Source organism: Penaeus chinensis, chromosome 24 (genome assembly GCF_019202785.1).
Source record: "Penaeus chinensis breed Huanghai No. 1 chromosome 24, ASM1920278v2, whole genome shotgun sequence".
Classification (NCBI taxonomy): Eukaryota; Metazoa; Arthropoda; class Malacostraca; order Decapoda; family Penaeidae; genus Penaeus; species Penaeus chinensis.
Window position 1 is genome coordinate 11,244,418 of NC_061842.1, and position 17,500 is coordinate 11,261,917.

Sequence of the window (17,500 nt, forward strand, 5' to 3'; positions counted from 1 at the left end):
CACACAGGCAACACACAGGCAGACACACAGGCAGACACACAGGCAGACACACAGGCAGACACACAGGCAGACACACAGGCAGACACACAGGCAGACACACAGGCAGACACACAGGCAGACACACAGGCAGACACACAGGCAGACACACAGGCAGACACACAGGCAGACACACAGGCAGACACACAGGCAGACACACAGGCAGACACACAGGCAGACACACAGGCAGACACACAGGCAGACACACAGGCAGACACACAGGCAGACACACAGGCAGACACACAGGCAGACACACAGGCAGACACACAGGCAGACACACAGGCAGACACACAGGCAGACACACAGGCAGACACACAGGCAGACACACAGGCAGACACACAGGCAGACACACAGGCAGACACACAGGCAGACACACAGGCAGACACACAGGCAGACACACAGGCAGACACACAGGCAGACACACAGGCAGACACACAGACAGACACACAGACAGACACACAGACAGACACACAGACAGACACAGAGGGGAGGGGAGTTTTATATATAGGTATCGCTGAAAGCGAATTAGCAAAACACTCAAACCAAACAAAAGCCGAAGTGCCGGCTGTGTAGCAAAATGGAAAGGGTGAAAGGGGAGGGTGAAGCAATATATTTAGATAGATTGACTTATTGATATACTTCGTTGTATTTTTAGGTATGCCCGCTTATAAACAGGTACGTCTAAATTGGTAGCATAAAGCCTGCGCGCTACGGATATAGATGCCTTTTGTATTTTTGTGTTGTTAATTATCGGACTGCAGCTGAACGGTCTCCTGCTCGGTCTGATGCTCCGTATATACACCAAAAGTTGTATATACTCGAACCAGAGAAGTTGGCAGTGGATAGAATAGCTTTTGATAAACTACAGTAGTGTTGTTCATGGGGCATGGCACAGGCATCAACACGACTATTCAACCAGACTCCCATTTTTTTCTCGGATGCTGTATGTGTGCTTCTGTTACACTGATGGTGCCCAAACGTTCTGTTCCCAAGGATAAGTCGGGAACAAGTTTATCACACTGTTGACGCGGAGCCTCTTTCATGGGAATCGTTGTATATGCCCCGGGTAAACAGGGCAGTGCATGTGGGCGGGCTGGTGCAGTGTGGGCGCGCAGAGAGGACAAGGGCAGGGGCAGGTAGCAGGTATAGGCACATGTGGATGTATGTATATGCATGTGGATGTATGCGTGGCTGTGGATATGGAAGCATGCCCCAGAGACGGGCGACACACGTCTGTCTGGGCGCGCACATCCTTCAAAGCCTTTAGTCTAAAATTGAAATCCTGGCGTTGTTGCTTCTCCCTCGGATTATCCTCGGCTATTTCACGCCCGTGTGCGTTTTCTCGTTAAGTATCAGGAGAGTGTTATATCCAGCTCGGGTATTGGCGGAGGTAATGATGCTCTAATACACATTTGGATAAATTTCTGGAGATTGGCTGGGCCGTAATCCGTCGATAATTTCACGCCCTGATTTTCTGGGCGGCGCGGAAGGGGTCGGGGGGACACGCCAGCCATTGTCCACCATGATTAAGACGGGGATCTTGCTCAATAGAGATGCAAATAGTAAGCCGGAAGGAGTCGCAGTTGTATCAAGCAAGGAGACAGGATTAAGGGGGAGGTGGGGGGGCGAGGGAGAAGTGTAACGCAGCCTTCTCCTCCTCCAGCCTACTGAGATTTAGTGAGGTCACCCTACTACACCCTTCACGGCTCCTGCAACCCTGCCAAGTTTTGTTCTCAAGCAGCCTGAGAAGATCAGTGATTGTTCCGAAACGAGATTTGTTTTTGTATATATTTAATGATAGATAATTGCCGCGTTGACTTTCTCTCTTTCCTTTGTCAGCCCATCATGTAAAAGTCGGTCGATCAAGCAAAGATTATTAAAAGGGATATTAAGGGGAGTCTCATAGTTCTATGGACAGTCACGTGAAGGATATCCTAGTTGCGTCAGAATGGTCTTTTTTTTTCCAGTTACGTCCTGATAATAGCATTAAAACGTTACATATTTCATATATAGGGATGTGATACATGTTTTTATGCGTGCGGGCATTGTATGTGATGATGGCAGCGGGAGGGAGATGGTGGGCTGTGATAGCAGGTTGGTCTCGAGTATGTGTACCTGATGAATTAATTAACAGGGCAGAGGAAACCTGATCCGCGAGGCCGCCTCCTTCCACTCAGCCATTATACCCTTCCTCGCAGCCCCTTCCTCCCCCTTTTGCCCTCATTTGCTTCTTGTGTTACCGTCCTTCGGCCCCCTCTTTGTACCCTCTCTTGCCCTCTTGCCCTCTCTTGCCCTCTTGCCCCCAGCTGCTCTTTACCTGCAGACTGTACGGTTAACAGTGTTCGCGTGTGCCTTGTTGTGAACAGATACAAAATAGTGCTAGTACATTGTTAATGTTCTTCCTGGAATTTGCATATGGCTTGTTAGTAAAGTTAATTGCCCGAGTTCATGTCTAGAGCTCTTAATGATCCTAATTGGCTTGTTCGCTCTGCAAAACACACAATCGTGTTGGCTAAGTACACTGCAACTAAAAGTCAAGGTGATTAAGATGAATTAGTCGAGGGAATAACTTCGGGACACGCTAATACGGTATCCGTCTCACTCTCGGCTCGCCAGGGAGGGAGGCGGGACCGCGGGGCCGTGGCGTGTCTGCAGCGAAGGATGTGTCCGGCCCTCGCGTTAACGTGTTCTTGCAATGTCGTGTTCAGCAATGCATGTGCCTCGTGGTCAGCTGATCTCTTTTTTTTCACTTCTATCGTCTTTGCTTTATTTACTCTCTTCTTTCCCTTCTCTCCTGCCTTACCTTCTTTCATTTCTTTCCTATATTTTCTTATGATTTATTTCCCTGCATGCCTGTCTTTCTTGTACTGGAGGATATGTGCCTTTGAATGAATATATGAAAATCCCATCAATGTTTTTCCCCCTTCGTTGGAGTTGCTTGGTAATCCATGTGTTTGAATTATTAATTTGAGCGTGCGGGTTGGTCATGTATTTCTCTGTTTTTATATTTCTCTAGAAATATTAATCTGATAACATTGTGATTATAGTGAAATACCTAAGCGTGGGATACGAGTTCGTAGAAATCGTTCCGTATTCAGATTTGAACTCGATCTACGGTGAGCGGCTCCAATTTCGCTTTTAAGAACACAATTTATAGATAGACTACGTGGACTTGTAGTGACACAGGTCACGCCTTTCCTCTTGTTGTATAAAGAAAATAGAAACGGTGTCTGAAGAAAAGAAAAATCTTGTTAGTAAAAAACCGCTTCAACGACTGTATTACTCCGCCTTCATGAATCCGAAATTGATTACATTAGAACGGTTGTCGAATTTTTGCTGCGCCGAAAATGTAAACTACAGCGTATCTGTCAGAGTCGATTTGCCGCAGTGACTCCCGGTTGGGGAAAGTGATAGGCGGAATGGCTTTGTATGGCTTATCAAAAGTGAAGGATTACGCCAAATATGAAATGTTGTGGTTGTAGTTTTAAACATTTTGCACGTGAAACATTCTATTGATATGGCGTGGTAAGTAGATTTGTTCCTATTGAACTCGGAAATATCTCGGTTATTTAAATAAAAACATGTTTTTGACGAATTTGTGTGCAGTTATTGCATGTAAAGTTATATAATGAATGTAGTCTGAATAAGTGTACAGTGTACGTTTCTGACTGTTTCAAATATTTATGTATGCTTACGGATGCGTGTCTGCGTTGTGTGCGTCTCAGTATGATTGTGAGCGAGAGTGCGGGTATGAATGATAGTTTGAATCATGTAGAGGGCAAGGCAAGCACACCTTTACACGCGGTCAGCAACCTTATATTTTTACAGGAATTTCTCTTGAAAACTATATTTAACTACTATATTTAACCCCCAACCCCCGCCAAATGCCTAACAGTTGTCTTGGTTGGCAGCCTTGGTTGACGTACTTATTTTGGTAGATTAGACAGCTGCCAGACCACCGTCTTGGAGGTATAGCTTTGGATTTGAGGATTGTAAAGGACCTTCAACATCGTGGTAAATCCGTTGGTATGGATCAGCGGAATCGCGACACGGCAAGAGAGAGGGTAAGCAAAGAGAGAGGAGCTTCAGCATCCCCGGAGCCGTCGAGGCATTGGGATCTTCGTCGGGGGGCGCCGTCAGGTTGAAGTGCGCGCAAGGGAAGTCTATGCTGTGTAGCGTAATGGGGAAGATAACCTTTCGATATAGCCGTCGCTGCCTTCACTCCGATTTAGGTCCTACACGCCACGGACCTTCACCTTTCTCGAAACAGCATTTCAAATCTGTATATCGGGAGAAGGGAGACTGCGGCCTGTCTACGCGTCCCACTCCAGCGCCGCCCTATTCCGGTGGATGCTTTGTTGAAAGCAAAATCTGGCAAATGTTTTGGACACGGAGAGGTGTTGAAGGAATGTCAGATGCTCCGGCCCAGAGGCAACAGGTTCGGTCTACTACGAACTCTGCAGATGGTGCAGTTTGTACCCCATGTCGGTCATTTTTGAGGGTAGTTTGTGCGTAGATTGCAGAAAATGGGGTAACCTCGCACGTAACAGTAATTATCAAGCCGGGACATTATGTGCTGTTTGTCATTATTTGGCTTCAGATTTTGATTATAATATATGCTTAATAAAACTATAATATCATTGGAGCATACCCGTTAAAGGTCAGGGCAAGGTATATGCATCCCTTGGGTTTAAGAGTTTTTGTTGGCAACCAGGCAGGTTGCATTTGCACATTCCTGAATTCCATTGTCCATGCACTGTACTGTACGCGCCCAGTTAGGCGCTAATGGAACCCTCTCAGCCAGGGTACACTCCTCCTTAGTCCCGCTTCCGTGACTTAACAGCCAGGCTGCCAATACTCTAACCACCAAAGAGTGGCAGTGGGAAGAAACCTCGCCTTCCTGGCCAGCGCCGGAGGGAAAGGGGGGGCGGGGGGAGGCCAGGAATTGGGTGAGGAATTGCCGGGCGAAGAAGGTTGTTGTATCAAGTAAAGACACTTGACGCTCAAGAAATGGAAAAGTTGGAAAATTAAGTTTCAACGTCTCGCAAGGAAGGGTCTAGTTTTACTGCTGACGGAGGAATATATTTATTTATGCCTTGCTTATAAATTTGGTTATTTTACTTGTATGTTCGTTTATATATTTACCTATTTATTTATTAATTCATTCTTTCACTCGCTCATATATGGTAATGTGAAATATGATTTATATATAATACGTATGTGGTAAAAAAGACCTTTTCCTAAACTTTGCGAAACAAATTAACAGATGCATTCAACCTGTCGGTTCGTATTTTCTGTCGGGTCTCCAACACTTTCCACCGCAGAGCTCTATCTGGCGTTCGACTGTGATGGGAAAGCCTGGTGGAAAGTCGCCAGGAAAAGAGTTGTCATTCGTTCCCGAGATCCCATAGAGAACTGAAGTCGTGTTTGTCTTTCGGAGTACTAATTTCTGATTAGTTCCTGAAGCTGCTGATTGGCTGAACTGCTTGTGCCATTCACCAATCAGCATCGGGGCTTAGACATGTGTTTTCTTATAGTTTAAGGTAGAATGCGGAATGGTGATTAAAACCACTATGAAGTGTATTGGAATTGGGAAGAAAACTGAATATTCTGCTCTGGGTTTCCTTTCTCCTTTTTGCATGCGTGGGAACATGACAGATGCGCGTACTGTGTGTATGTATCTATATATTTTTCTTTGTTTGCAGATCATGTGCGGGAGTTCACGTGCGGCCGTCTGTACTACCGGACTTTCCACATGGACGAGGCCAGGGATATGCTCTATGTGGGCGCCATGTAAGTATTTTATGTGGGCTGTGTACGGTAGATTTACTTCTCTCTGCAGTCATGCGTGTTTCTCGATTCGAGGACTTTTTTCCTGACAGATTTATTTTCTTCTTGTTTTCACCCTTTACCATTTTCGTTTTATCATTTTCTTGTCAGTGTCTGTCTGTCCGTTTTTAAGCGTACTGTTTCTTCATGCGTCTTTTGTTTAGACGGATCCTTTGCAAATAGTACCACTCTCTCTTGATTAGACCTATTTGTTTCTGTGCTTTCACCCTTTTGCAATCTTCGGCAAGTTGCTGCTCGTCGCCGTCGCCGTCCTTCCCACATCTTCATCCTCCTCCTGTTCCTTCTTCTTCTCCTCATTCTTTTCCTCTTTCTTGCTGTTCCTCCTCCCCTCATTTTCCTGTTCTTACTTCTCTTCTTCCTCCCCCTCCTTTTCCTTCCTTTCCTGTTCTCCCCCCTCCCCCTCCTTTTTCTTTCTTTCCTGTTCTCCCCCCTCTCTTCCACTTCCGTCTCTTCCTCCTCTTCCTCATCCCCATCTTCCTCCTCCTCCCCATCCTCCTCTTCCTCCTCCCCATCCTCCTCTTCCTCATCCCCTTCCTCCTCTTCCTCATCCCCATCCTCCTCTTCCTCATCCCCTTCCTCCTCTTCCTCATCCCCATCCTCTTCCTCATCCCCTTCCTCCTCTTCCTCATCCCCATCCTCTTCCTCATCCCATCCTCCTCTTCCTCATCCCCTTCCTCCTCTTCCTCATCCCCATCCTCCTCTTCCTCATCCCCTTCCTCCTCTTCCTCATCCCCATCCTCTTCCTCATCCCCTTCCTCCTCTTCTTCATCCCCATCCTCCTTCCTCATCCCCATCCTCCTCTTCCTCATCCCCATCCTCCTCTTCCTCATCCCCATCCTCTTCCTCATCCCCTTCCTCCTCTTCTTCATCCCCATCCTCCTTCCTCATCCCCATCCTCCTCTTCCTCATCCCCATCCTCCTCTTCCTCATCCCCTTCCTCCTCTTCTTCATCCCCATCCTCCTCTTCCTCATCCCCTTCCTCCTCTTCCTCATCCCCATCCTCTTCCTCATCCCCTTCCTCCTCTTCTTCATCCCCATCCTCCTTCCTCATCCCCATCCTCCTCTTCCTCATCCCCATCCTCCTCTTCCTCATCCCCTTCCTCCTCTTCCTCATCCCCATCCTCCTCTTCCTCATCCCCTCTTCCTCTTCCTCATCCCCATCCTTCTCTTCCTCATCCCCATCCTCCTCTTCCTCATCCCCATTCTCTTCCTCATCCCCTTCCTCCTCTTCCTCTTCCTCATCCCCATCCTTCTCTTCCTCATCCCCATCCTCCTCTTCCTCATCCCCATTCTCTTCCTCATCCCCTTCCTCCTCTTCCTCTTCCTCATCCCCATCCTTCTCTTCCTCATCCCCATCCTTCTCTGCCTCATCCCCATCCTTCTCTTCCTCATCCCCATCCTTCTCTTCCTCATCCCCATCCTCCTCTTCCTCATCCCCATTCTCTTCCTCATCCCCTTCCTCCTCTTCCTCATCCCCATCCTCCTCTTCCTCATCCCCATTCTCTTCCTCATCCCCTTCCTCCTCTTCCTCTTCCTCATCCCCATCCTTCTCTGCCTCATCCCCATCCTTCTCTTCCTCATCCCCTTCCTCCTCTTCCTCATCCCCTTCCTCTTCCTCCTCTTCCTCATCCCCTTCCTCCTCTTCCTCTTCCTCATCCCCATCCTCCTCTTCCTCATCCCCATCCTCCTCTTCCTCATCCCCATTCTCTTCCTCATCCCCTTCCTCCTCTTCCTCTTCCTCATCCCCATCCTTCTCTTCCTCATCCCCATCCTTCTCTGCCTCATCCCCATCCTTCTCTGCCTCATCCCCATCCTTCTCTTCCTCATCCCCATCCTTCTCTTCCTCATCCCCATCCTTCTCTTCCTCATCCCCATCCTCCTCTTCCTCATCCCCATCCTCCTCTTCCTCATCCCCATTCTCTTCCTCATCCCCATCCTCCTCTTCCTCATCCCCATCCTCCTCTTCCTCATCCCCATTCTCTTCCTCATCCCCTTCCTCCTCTTCCTCTTCCTCATCCCCATCCTTCTCTTCCTCATCCCCATCCTTCTCTGCCTCATCCCCATCCTTCTCTGCCTCATCCCCATCCTTCTCTGCCTCATCCCCATCCTTCTCTGCCTCATCCCCATCCTTCTCTTCCTCATCCCCATCCTCCTCTTCCTCATCCCCATCCTCCTCTTCCTCATCCCCATTCTCTTCCTCATCCCCTTCCTCCTCTTCCTCTTCCTCATCCCCATCCTTCTCTTCCTCATCCTCATCCTCCTCTTCCTCATCCCCTTCCTCCTCTTCCTCATCCCCATCCTTCTCTTCCTCATCCCCATCCTCCTCTTCCTCATCCCCATTCTCTTCCTCATCCCCTTCCTCCTCTTCCTCTTCCCCATCCTCCTCTTCCTCCTCATCCCCATCCTTCTCTTTTTCTCCATCATCCTCTTACTCCTCATCCTCATCCTTCTCTTTTTCTCCATCATCCTCTTGCTCCTCATCCTCCTCCTCCTCCTCCTCATCCCCCTCCTCCTCCTCCTCCTCATCCCCCTCCTCCTCCTCCTCATCCCCCCCTCCTCCTCCTCCTCCTCATCCCCCCCTCATCCTCCTCCTCCTCATCCCCCTCCTCCTCCTCCTCCTCCTCCTCCTCCTCCTCATCCCCCTCCTCCTCCTCCTCCTCATCCCCCTCCTCCTCCTCCTCCTCCTCCTCATCCCCCTCCTCCTCCTCCTCCTCCTCCCCCTCCTCCTCATCCTCATCCTCATCCCCCTCCTCCTCCTCCTCATCCTCATCCCCCTCCTCCTCCTCATCCTCATCCTCATCCTCATCCCCCTCCTCCTCCTCATCCTCATCCCCCTCCTCCTCCTCATCCTCCTCATCCTCATCCCCCTCCTCCTCCTCATCCTCCTCATCCCCCTCCTCCTCATCCTCATCCCCCTCCTCCTCCTCCTCCTCCTCATCCCCCTCCTCCTCATCCTCCTCATCCTCCTCATCCTCATCCTCCTCATCCTCATCCTCCTCATCCTCATCCCCCTCCTCCTCATCCTCATCCCCCTCCTCCTCATCCTCATCCCCCTCCTCCTCATCCTCATCCCCCTCCTCCTCCTCCTCCTCCTACTCCTCCTCCTCATCCCCCTCCTCCTCTTCCTCTTCCTCCTCCTCCTTCTCCTCCTCCTCCTCCTCCTCCTCCTCCTCCTCCTCCTCTCGCGCAAACTCCCTAGCCCTACCCCCAGCTTCTTTACCCTCCCTGCATACATAACCCCCCACTAGGCATATGCGTAGCCTGGCGCCCTTCCATCACGTCCATAGCCCCCCGGGGATTCGAATCCTCCTGATTTGAACCCGCTCGACCGCAGCTTACCCGAGCTCTCGCCGCCAGGTGTCCGGGCAGGCGAAAGAAGGTGTGGACAGATGATAGACAGGAAGAGGGACAGCAGCGCGATTACCTGTCAATGCCATCCCCAAGTAGCTTAAGACTCTTTACCTGGGATGTGGGGTGGGGTGCGGAGGGGGAGGAGGGGAGAGGGAAGGGTGGGTGGGTGGGGGGGAAAGAGGGAGGCGGAGAGAACAAGAGGTGGGAGAAAACTGGGATTTTTAGGTTGGGGAAGAAGGAAGGGAAAAGGGAAAGAAGGAAAGAAGAAAGGGAGTGAAGAAAGGAGGAGGAACAGGGGAAGGGATGGAAGGAAGAAAGGAAGAAAGGAAGGAAGAAAGGAAGAAAGGAAGAAAGGAAGAAAGGAAGAAAGGAAGAAAGAAAGAAAGAAAGAAAGAAAGAAAGAAAGAAAGAAAGAAAGAAAGAAAGAAAGAAAGAAAGAAAGAAAGAAAGAAAGAAAGAAAGAAAGAAAGAAAGAAAGAAAGAAAGAAAGAAAGAAAGAAAGAAAGAAAGAAAGAAAGAAAGAAAGAAAGAAAGAAAGAAAGAAAGAAAGGAAGGAAGGAAGGGAGGGAGGGAGGAAGGAAGGGGGGGAGGGAAGGGAGAAAGGAAGGGGGGGAGGGGGAAGGAAAGAGGGAGGGAGGGAGGGAGGGAATTAATGAATTAGGCAAGGAGAGAAGGAGATTTAGTGAAGAGATTGAAAGATGGGAGGGAGGGAAAGAGATGGAGAAGCAGTGAAGAGATTGAAAAGTTCGAGGAATAAAAAAGAGGAAAGAAGGGAAAGTCTTGCACGACGTGGAAAATTGCAGGTTTCGTAACGTCCGCTCACGGGGACATTAGTAAAGAGCAACTGGGGATAGAGCGTCTCTAATCGGAAGATCGATATGCAAGCAACATTATGGCCTCTCTTGTCGCTTGATATTGGTAAGCGATTGGCGGTTTTGTTCACCTGTGGGACGACCAGGGAAGCTCCGTCAGTCGAATGCTTGCTGCTCGCCTCCTCCGTCGCCGCTGTTGGGTCACGCAAGTTTTGTTTCGAAATTTCGTGAGTTCAGAATGATTGCTTCCTTCACGCGCCATCGTCCCTGTCGCCTCGGACCGAGTGCGAGCGAAAGAGAAATATTTGAAGGGCTCTAAAGCCCCTTGGAGATCGTTGTAAGTGATCACGGAATCTTGGTTGGGAAAGGTCCGGGTATTAGAAGCTCGCACGCCAGGCAGACGGACCTTTGTATTCCCCATGCCGAGGCTCTCATGCCTGACTGACTCGGAATTTGTAAAAACCTGACCAGTTTCCGCTTAAACAATTCCGCCGGCCAGACCCTCATGGCTCTTTTGCATTGTTCTGATGAAACTGTACATCTTTTCTACAGGCCCCGGCCCTTTCTCCTTTCGGTTTGGTTAGTCTTGCGGAGAAGCGAAAAATGGTAAGAGTTTTCACATCGAGCACATTCCTTTATAAACCTAAATGTTGAAAAAGCAACTAATGAATAGCAAAGATGTGGTTCCTAATGGACAGTTTACACGGCGAGAAAAAAATAAAATTGCCTGGTAGATTTGCGCCTAACGTCATTAATGCGGCCCCACGGATTCTGCTCGCGGTCCCGTCGCGTCGTTTCGCTGCAGGTCATGTTTTCGAATCTGTTTATTCCTTTCACGGCTCCCCTTTTAAATGACCTTCTCTGCGTAATGAAGCGCCTTTGTGTGTCTGTTTGTCCGGAGGGTCGTCGAACGCACTCGGTCTGCCGCCCCCGTGCCGTGCCCTCGACCGGACGCAGCCGCCGTGACGCGCAGGCCTGTCTTGGGTCAGGGTAAAGATGCAAGGTGTGCAGAGAGTCAGCGCTTAAAGGTGTGCTGGACACGGAAGCGGTGAGGGGCGCGAAACCGGATATGAGGATGCAGATGACATGAGGTTCGCCCCAGACACCCTGTGGCGCTGTCTTGGGATGTTTCAAAAGGGGTATTTTGTCTGGTGCAAATACGACACAGGCAAGAGAGGGCGTAATTAAGACGCAGGCAAGAGAGGGCGTAATTGGGACACAGGCAAGAGAGGGCGTAATTACGCAAGGATAGTCATTGGAACAGAAGACCATGTATTGAAGCTAGGTTATACGAAGTATTTTTACCGCAGAATAGATTGCATTGCACATTTGCAAAGCATCAGGTGCATCAAACATTTGGATAATGGAAGACGTATGTTAATTATTATTACTTATTAATTAACATACATAAAGTATGTGAATTATTATTACTTGGTGTACATGTATGTATATATGTATACCATATGAAGTTGAGCCACAACCTAAGAATAAATCCGAGCTATATACAGCGAGCATAAGGCTGCCACAAGAAGACTTAGTGTACAAGGTCACGCCAAATATACGGCGAGGGTACTTCAGTGGCATACTTTATGAACATACTTTACAGACACGACGAGATAACGCAGATTTGTGTTCAGCGTGAGACTGTCGTAGATAGACATCTCGTATAAGAATGCATCGGCGTACGACACGACTCTGAAGTTGCGTCATATGATATATTTATGGTAATAAATACTGTTATAAATAGAACTGCAGCTTGATGCAGAATCGGTGATGTTCATATAGTATGAATCTCACGACTTTGCAGCTTGGTGTTGCGTAGATTGATGATCAGAGAGGGCGGGAGGAGGGAAGTGAGGGGGTACCCTGACCCAGGGACAGCGTCAGATAATACCACAGATGTGCTGTTAGGGTTGGCCCCGAACAGAGAGGTTAAATGATGGTCGTGACGATAACTGCGTGCACTGACAGACTTGGAAATGTAAAGGATGTAAAGATGAGCTTAAAGTCGGATGAGTACGCGTGCGGGAGGGTGAGCTTTAAGGCTGTAAATATTAATGGGGCGAGGACGCAAGCAGGCGTCCGGAGAAGAAAGTCTGCTTTATTTTATGAAGCTTTACATCTTAGACATTAACCCGCGTGGGGCGGGGCGTGCTGCGGCCACAACACGTGCTGTGGTGCCCCAGGAAGCGGGGATGGCGCTGGAGATACGGATGCCCTCTGTGGTGGCACTGCGGGCGCTGAGGTATGGTAGGAAGTCTGGTAGGTGTGGATGAGGAGGAGGAATTAAGGGAGCGTTGGGAAAGAGGCTGAAGTGGATGGGAAAGGTGATGATTTAGACGCAGTAGGAGAGGAATTGAAGAGGGAGAGGGGGAGAGGGTGTTCGTGAGGGAATAGGGGAAGTGTTCGCGCAGGATGTGAAGGCGATGTCGGTTATTGCGAAGGGCAAGTGTGGGCACGGAGAATGCAGGTGAGCGGGCAGGCAGGACTACCTGTTATCATGGGTGCGCCGCCCAGGGTCTCCGGCCCCCGATGAATACATCATAATCACCCAACCAAGACCTCAGTCTCTTCGACAGCATATGCATACTAAATGCCCGTGTACTGGGCACTAGGCAGGCGTTCCCTCTCCCTCTCCCCCCGCCACCCTTTCCTCTATCTTTCTCTTCCTCTACCCTCTTCCTCTTCCCCTTCCCCTTCCCCTTCCCCTTCCTCTTCCCCTTCCCCTTCCCCTTCCCCTTCCTCTTCCCCTTCCCCTTCCCCTTCCCCTTCCCTCCTTCCTCTTCCCTCTTCCCTCTTCCCTCTTCCCTCTTCCCTCTTTCCTCTTTCCTCTTCCCTCCTTCCTCTTCCCTCTTCCTCTTCCCCTCCTTCCTCTTCCCTCTTCCTCTTCCCTCTTCCCTCCTTCCTCTTCCCTCCTTCCTCCTTCCTCTTCCCTCCTTCCTCCTTCCTCTTCCCTCTTCCCTCTTCCCTCTTCCCTCTTCCCTCTTCCCTCTTTACTCTTACTCTTTACTCTTACTCTTTACTCTTACTCTTTACTCTTACTCTTTACTCTTTACTCTTTCACTCGCTTGCTCGAACGCCCCCTCCCCTCACTCACTTCCCTCACTCCCACTCCTTCTCCCTCTTTTATCCTCGTATCTCTTCCCCCGTCTCGCCCAACCCTCGCTCTCTCCCTCCCTCCCACCGCCCCCCTTATCGTATCGCGCTTTCTCCTTCTCTTATTTCCCCCTACTTGAACTTCACCTCTTTTCTTCAAACTTTCTCTTTCTTCCATCTCGTATCCATGAATGTGCCTTCCCTCTTGCCATTCTGTTCTTTAAATATTTATCCACGTCTCCTTCCACCCATGAGATATTTGTTACTCCTGCCTTCCCTCTCGTGTAAGATTTCTTCCTTATCAACAGATCCCCCCCCCCCTTCTCTCTCTCTCTCTCTCTCTCTCTCTCTCTCTCTCTCTCTCTCTTTCTCTCTCCCTCCCTTTCTCCCTCTCTCCCTCTCTCCCTTTCTCCCTCCCTCCCTCCTCCCCCTTCCCTTCCCCTTCCCCTTCCCTTCCCCTTCCCTTCCCCTTCCCTTCCCCCCTCCTTCCCCCTCTTCCCCCCTCTTCCCCCCTCTTCCCCCCTCTTCCCCCTCTTCCCCCTCTTCCCTCCTCTTCCCCTCCCCCAAGGCGACGACTATGTATGATGAGAGAATAAATGTTTATCAACCAGATTTCCCTAAAACCCGAGACTGCGATGGCGAAAGGGGAGGTAAGGGGAGAAGGGTGAAAATAAAGGATGGAAGTAGATGTAGATGGGTGTTAGCGTGGGTGGGTGGGAGGGCGTGCGGGGGGATGTCAACGAAGGGGGGGGGGGGCGCTTTCACGATACGGAACCCGATGGAGACGATCTCTTCGTTTTTATGTATACTAACTGTTGGTGTTTATGTAATCGATTTTCTTTCCATGGAGATACTGCTTCCTTCTTTTTAATTTTTGTTTGGACTATTGTGAGCCTTTGCCATTATTAACCAAGATTGCTCGTCTGGAATGAGATAGCACTTGTTTTAGGCAGTGTTGTTAATGCTGATTCAGTAATTTAGACGTAGGCTTCACTTGGCTCGTCTGTGTATCACAAGATGAGAATGATACAACACTGTCTCTTCCAGAATAAGATGTTTGTGAAATTCGTTTTTGATGAAGATGGCTTAGGGGACCGTGTTCACGTCATTTGTGGTATTTTTTTTATCTATTAGGCAAACGTTATAGGATACATGAACCTTTAGTAACAACTGCGCGGTGAGACTGCTAATCGTGCAATCATGATAATGTTATTAGGTACAATTCTTTCTTATAGAAATATAAGCGTGAGTGGTCATGAAGTCAGCCAGCCATAAACCAGAGTGGTGCTCATGAACGGCCAGGAAAAGAAAGTTTAAACCTCCAAATGGGCTGCACTTCAATTCCGTCGTGCAGAACCGAGCCGTTTTTAGTCAAATCGTCTCGGTCCATTACATGTCCGATCGGTCAAGCATTGGGAATACAAACGAAAGTCGTGCCGCACAACCAAATGAGGACCCCCCCCCCCCCTCCACCCCCGTTTCTCTCGCTGCTGAGGCCAGTTCATGGCGTCTGGTGCACATTTACGCGGTGTTGATACATTCTATAGTAACATGGTAGGAGGCCACAAGTGATATGTTGTGGAAGAAACGTCTTTCCATTCCTTTGACACTACCTTGCGTCTATAGTTTCCACAATTGAGCAAAGTCCTCTTTGTTTACCCTTCATCCTGGACAGTACTTCCTTTCCCTCCTACTCTCCACCAGTTTTTCTGCCTCCTTTCCTTTCTCTCCTACTCTCCCTCCCTCTCCCTCTCCCTCTCCCTCTCCCTCTCCCTCTCCCTCTCCCTCTCCCTCTCCCTCTCCTTCTCCTTCTCCCTCTCCCTCTCCCTCTCCCTCTCCCTCTCCCTCTCCCTCTCCCTCTCCCTCTCCCTCTCCCTCTCCCTCTCCCTCTCCCTCTCCCTCTCCCTCTCCCTCTCCCTCTCCCTCTCCCTCTCCCTCTCCCTCTCCCTCTCCCTCTCCCTCTCCCTCTCCCTCCGCCATTATACCCCGCCTCTACTATTTTATTTGCAACTGTGATCCTACGCCTAAAGGCGGCACACGTCCTGGCCGCTTAGTTACCGAATTCTGTCTGTGCTTCCTGCATTCCCTTTTTGACTTGTGTCTATATATGCCTACATATATCATGGCGTGTTTGTGTCGGCCGTCGCGCATAACATAGGTAACTCATCCTTGGGCGTCGTTCGATGCTTTGAATATTATATTGATTTGGTGGCGTTTAAGTAGAGGACGTAACCGGCGGTTTCTACCTGGGACGACGAGGCTCATAGGCCTGTGCGCCATTATTGTCCCCTGGTCAGATTAATGACTCGTAGAAGAGTCGCCTCTCCCATTACCTGCCCTTCGTGCCGGCCGCCCATTGCATCTTCATCAGTGAACGCCAGGCCGTCTTGTTTTTGCCTTGGCGTGCTCGGATATGAGACTTTGTTAGTTGAAGGCGAAAAGTCTTAGGGTGCAGATGATCGAGCCACCGGCTGGCGAGGACAGATACAGGAGAACTGGGGAAGTTGGGTTGCGGAGAGCGTCCCTGGGGAGGTCACCTGGCAGCTACCGGGGCTTCCTGACGTGACTTTCACTCTTGATAGCTTCCAGGCCTCATTACGAGCGTGGAGCGCTGCACAGTTGCTGGTTGAATACGCAGTTATCTAACTTGGGGAGGAGACCTCTGATTGCCATTTGCTCATCTTCTAGATATTAATCTTGCTCGTCTTTTAGCCAATGAACAAACAACGTTCACTTAGCTGTTTTCTTTAACATGAATGGCTGTACATCAGCTACAAGGAACGTCAGTGTTGTCGTTGTGGTGGCGGCACTGTCCCTCCCGCTGATGCTGTTACGCCCATCTATCCTGCTCCTGCTGGTTGCCGCGGCTCTGGTTCCGCCTGCCTGAGCGTGCGCGCGTGCGTGCGTGCGGGGGACAGACGAGTCTACGTTTACGGCTCGATGTTAGTGTGGATGGGCCTATATATCGGGCCAGACGAGTCTTCTTGTCGGAATTCTTCGGCTTTCGAAAGGAAAGTATCTTTTAATGGCACAATAATCATCCATGACCATCAGTATCCGAGCGCTTCCGCATCCTCCCTTCCTCCCTTCCTCCCTTTCGCCTCCCCCTCCCAAGTGACTGCAGTGAGGCGCTAGGCCTTTCGCGTTCCTTCCAAGACCGAAGGAGAACCGTCCGCTGCCTCTCCCCAGACACTCGAGTGCGGCTCTGAGGACGATGCGTTGGTATCGCGCACTCAAGGAAGGACAAGGGAGGGCAGGGCAACGTGCATGTGCGACTAAAGTAAAGTAAAGTAAAGGAAGGAAGGAGGGGGGGGGGGGGGCAGGCAGGAAGGAAAAGGGTTTCCCGGGCGGGGCGGCATCGGTCTCTCGGCGCTTGCTCGTGTTTACCCTTGTGTGCCCCGCTCGCCCCCTTCCTCCTCGCCCGCCCTCCTTCCTCCTCTTTAGATATTAAGGGCAGGCGTTTACCTTTCCTTTGAGACGCGGCGAATGTACATAGATGTCTAAACGAAGCGGTGATAAACTTTAATCTGCAGATGAAAAGAGGGTCTCGAGGATATTCACAAACCGACCGCTTTGTGTCGTACTGTTGACGCCTAGTTTGTCCAAGACGGAACTTGCAAATGTTGCGATGTTGAAGCTCGTGTTGTAGTGTGCATTATGAAGGTTCTGCTGCTGGGCGAGGGCGATGCTGTATGCATGAATAGTGCAGTAAGTGATAATTACAAGAGAGCCTGTTAAAATGGCCATTCCCTCGGAAGAAACGTGTGTGATATTCTATCTTGGTTATGAATAGAGTTCCAAAACCATGACTTCTTAAGCCTGCGTGTGGGAAGAATATTCTCAGCCTGGGATTTTGCTGCGGGATTATCTGATATCCGGCCATAAATTGTTGGCAGCCTTAATCGGCCACTTTTGCAGGCTGGCTTTGCATAATTGGCGCTCCAGTTACCTGTGCACATCCAAGCAGCATGTTGGGCGACGAAGTGCATGTGGTATATTTGACTCCGTAACTTCGTGAAAAGAAACTTAATTAGAAAATGAACTTACTTGATGAAACTAGACTAAGGGATTTAGTCCTACCTTTATGTGCGCACTCACCTTCGCCCCCCCCCCCCCCCCCCTCACCTCTCCTTTCCTTTTCTGTCGGCCCCGCCCTCCTCGCCTCTTCCCTTCCTGGTCTCCTCCTTTATTTGCTCTTTGTCCTCTGTCATTTCCTGGATTTCCTTTATCGTTGGAGACCTGAATCTCTTTTACTTCTCCCTCATCCCTTACTCTTACTCCCTAACTCCAACTCCTTCCCTTACTACTAATACCATCTGAACTCCATCCTTCCTTACTCCGTCTCCGTACTCCAT

General features: G+C 49.8%; 1 protein-coding gene across 2 annotated transcripts in view; it reads left to right on the plus strand.

Annotated features, from left to right (window-relative positions):
• Positions 1-17,500, plus strand: part of LOC125037765 (semaphorin-2A-like) — a 775,566-nt gene that overhangs the window by 733,168 nt on the left and 24,898 nt on the right. For both annotated transcript variants that reach the window (XM_047630969.1, XM_047630968.1), the window contains one exon: positions 5,742-5,829. In XM_047630969.1, the coding sequence (XP_047486925.1) occupies positions 5,742-5,829 (88 nt within the window). The remainder of the gene's footprint in view (positions 1-5,741; positions 5,830-17,500) is intronic.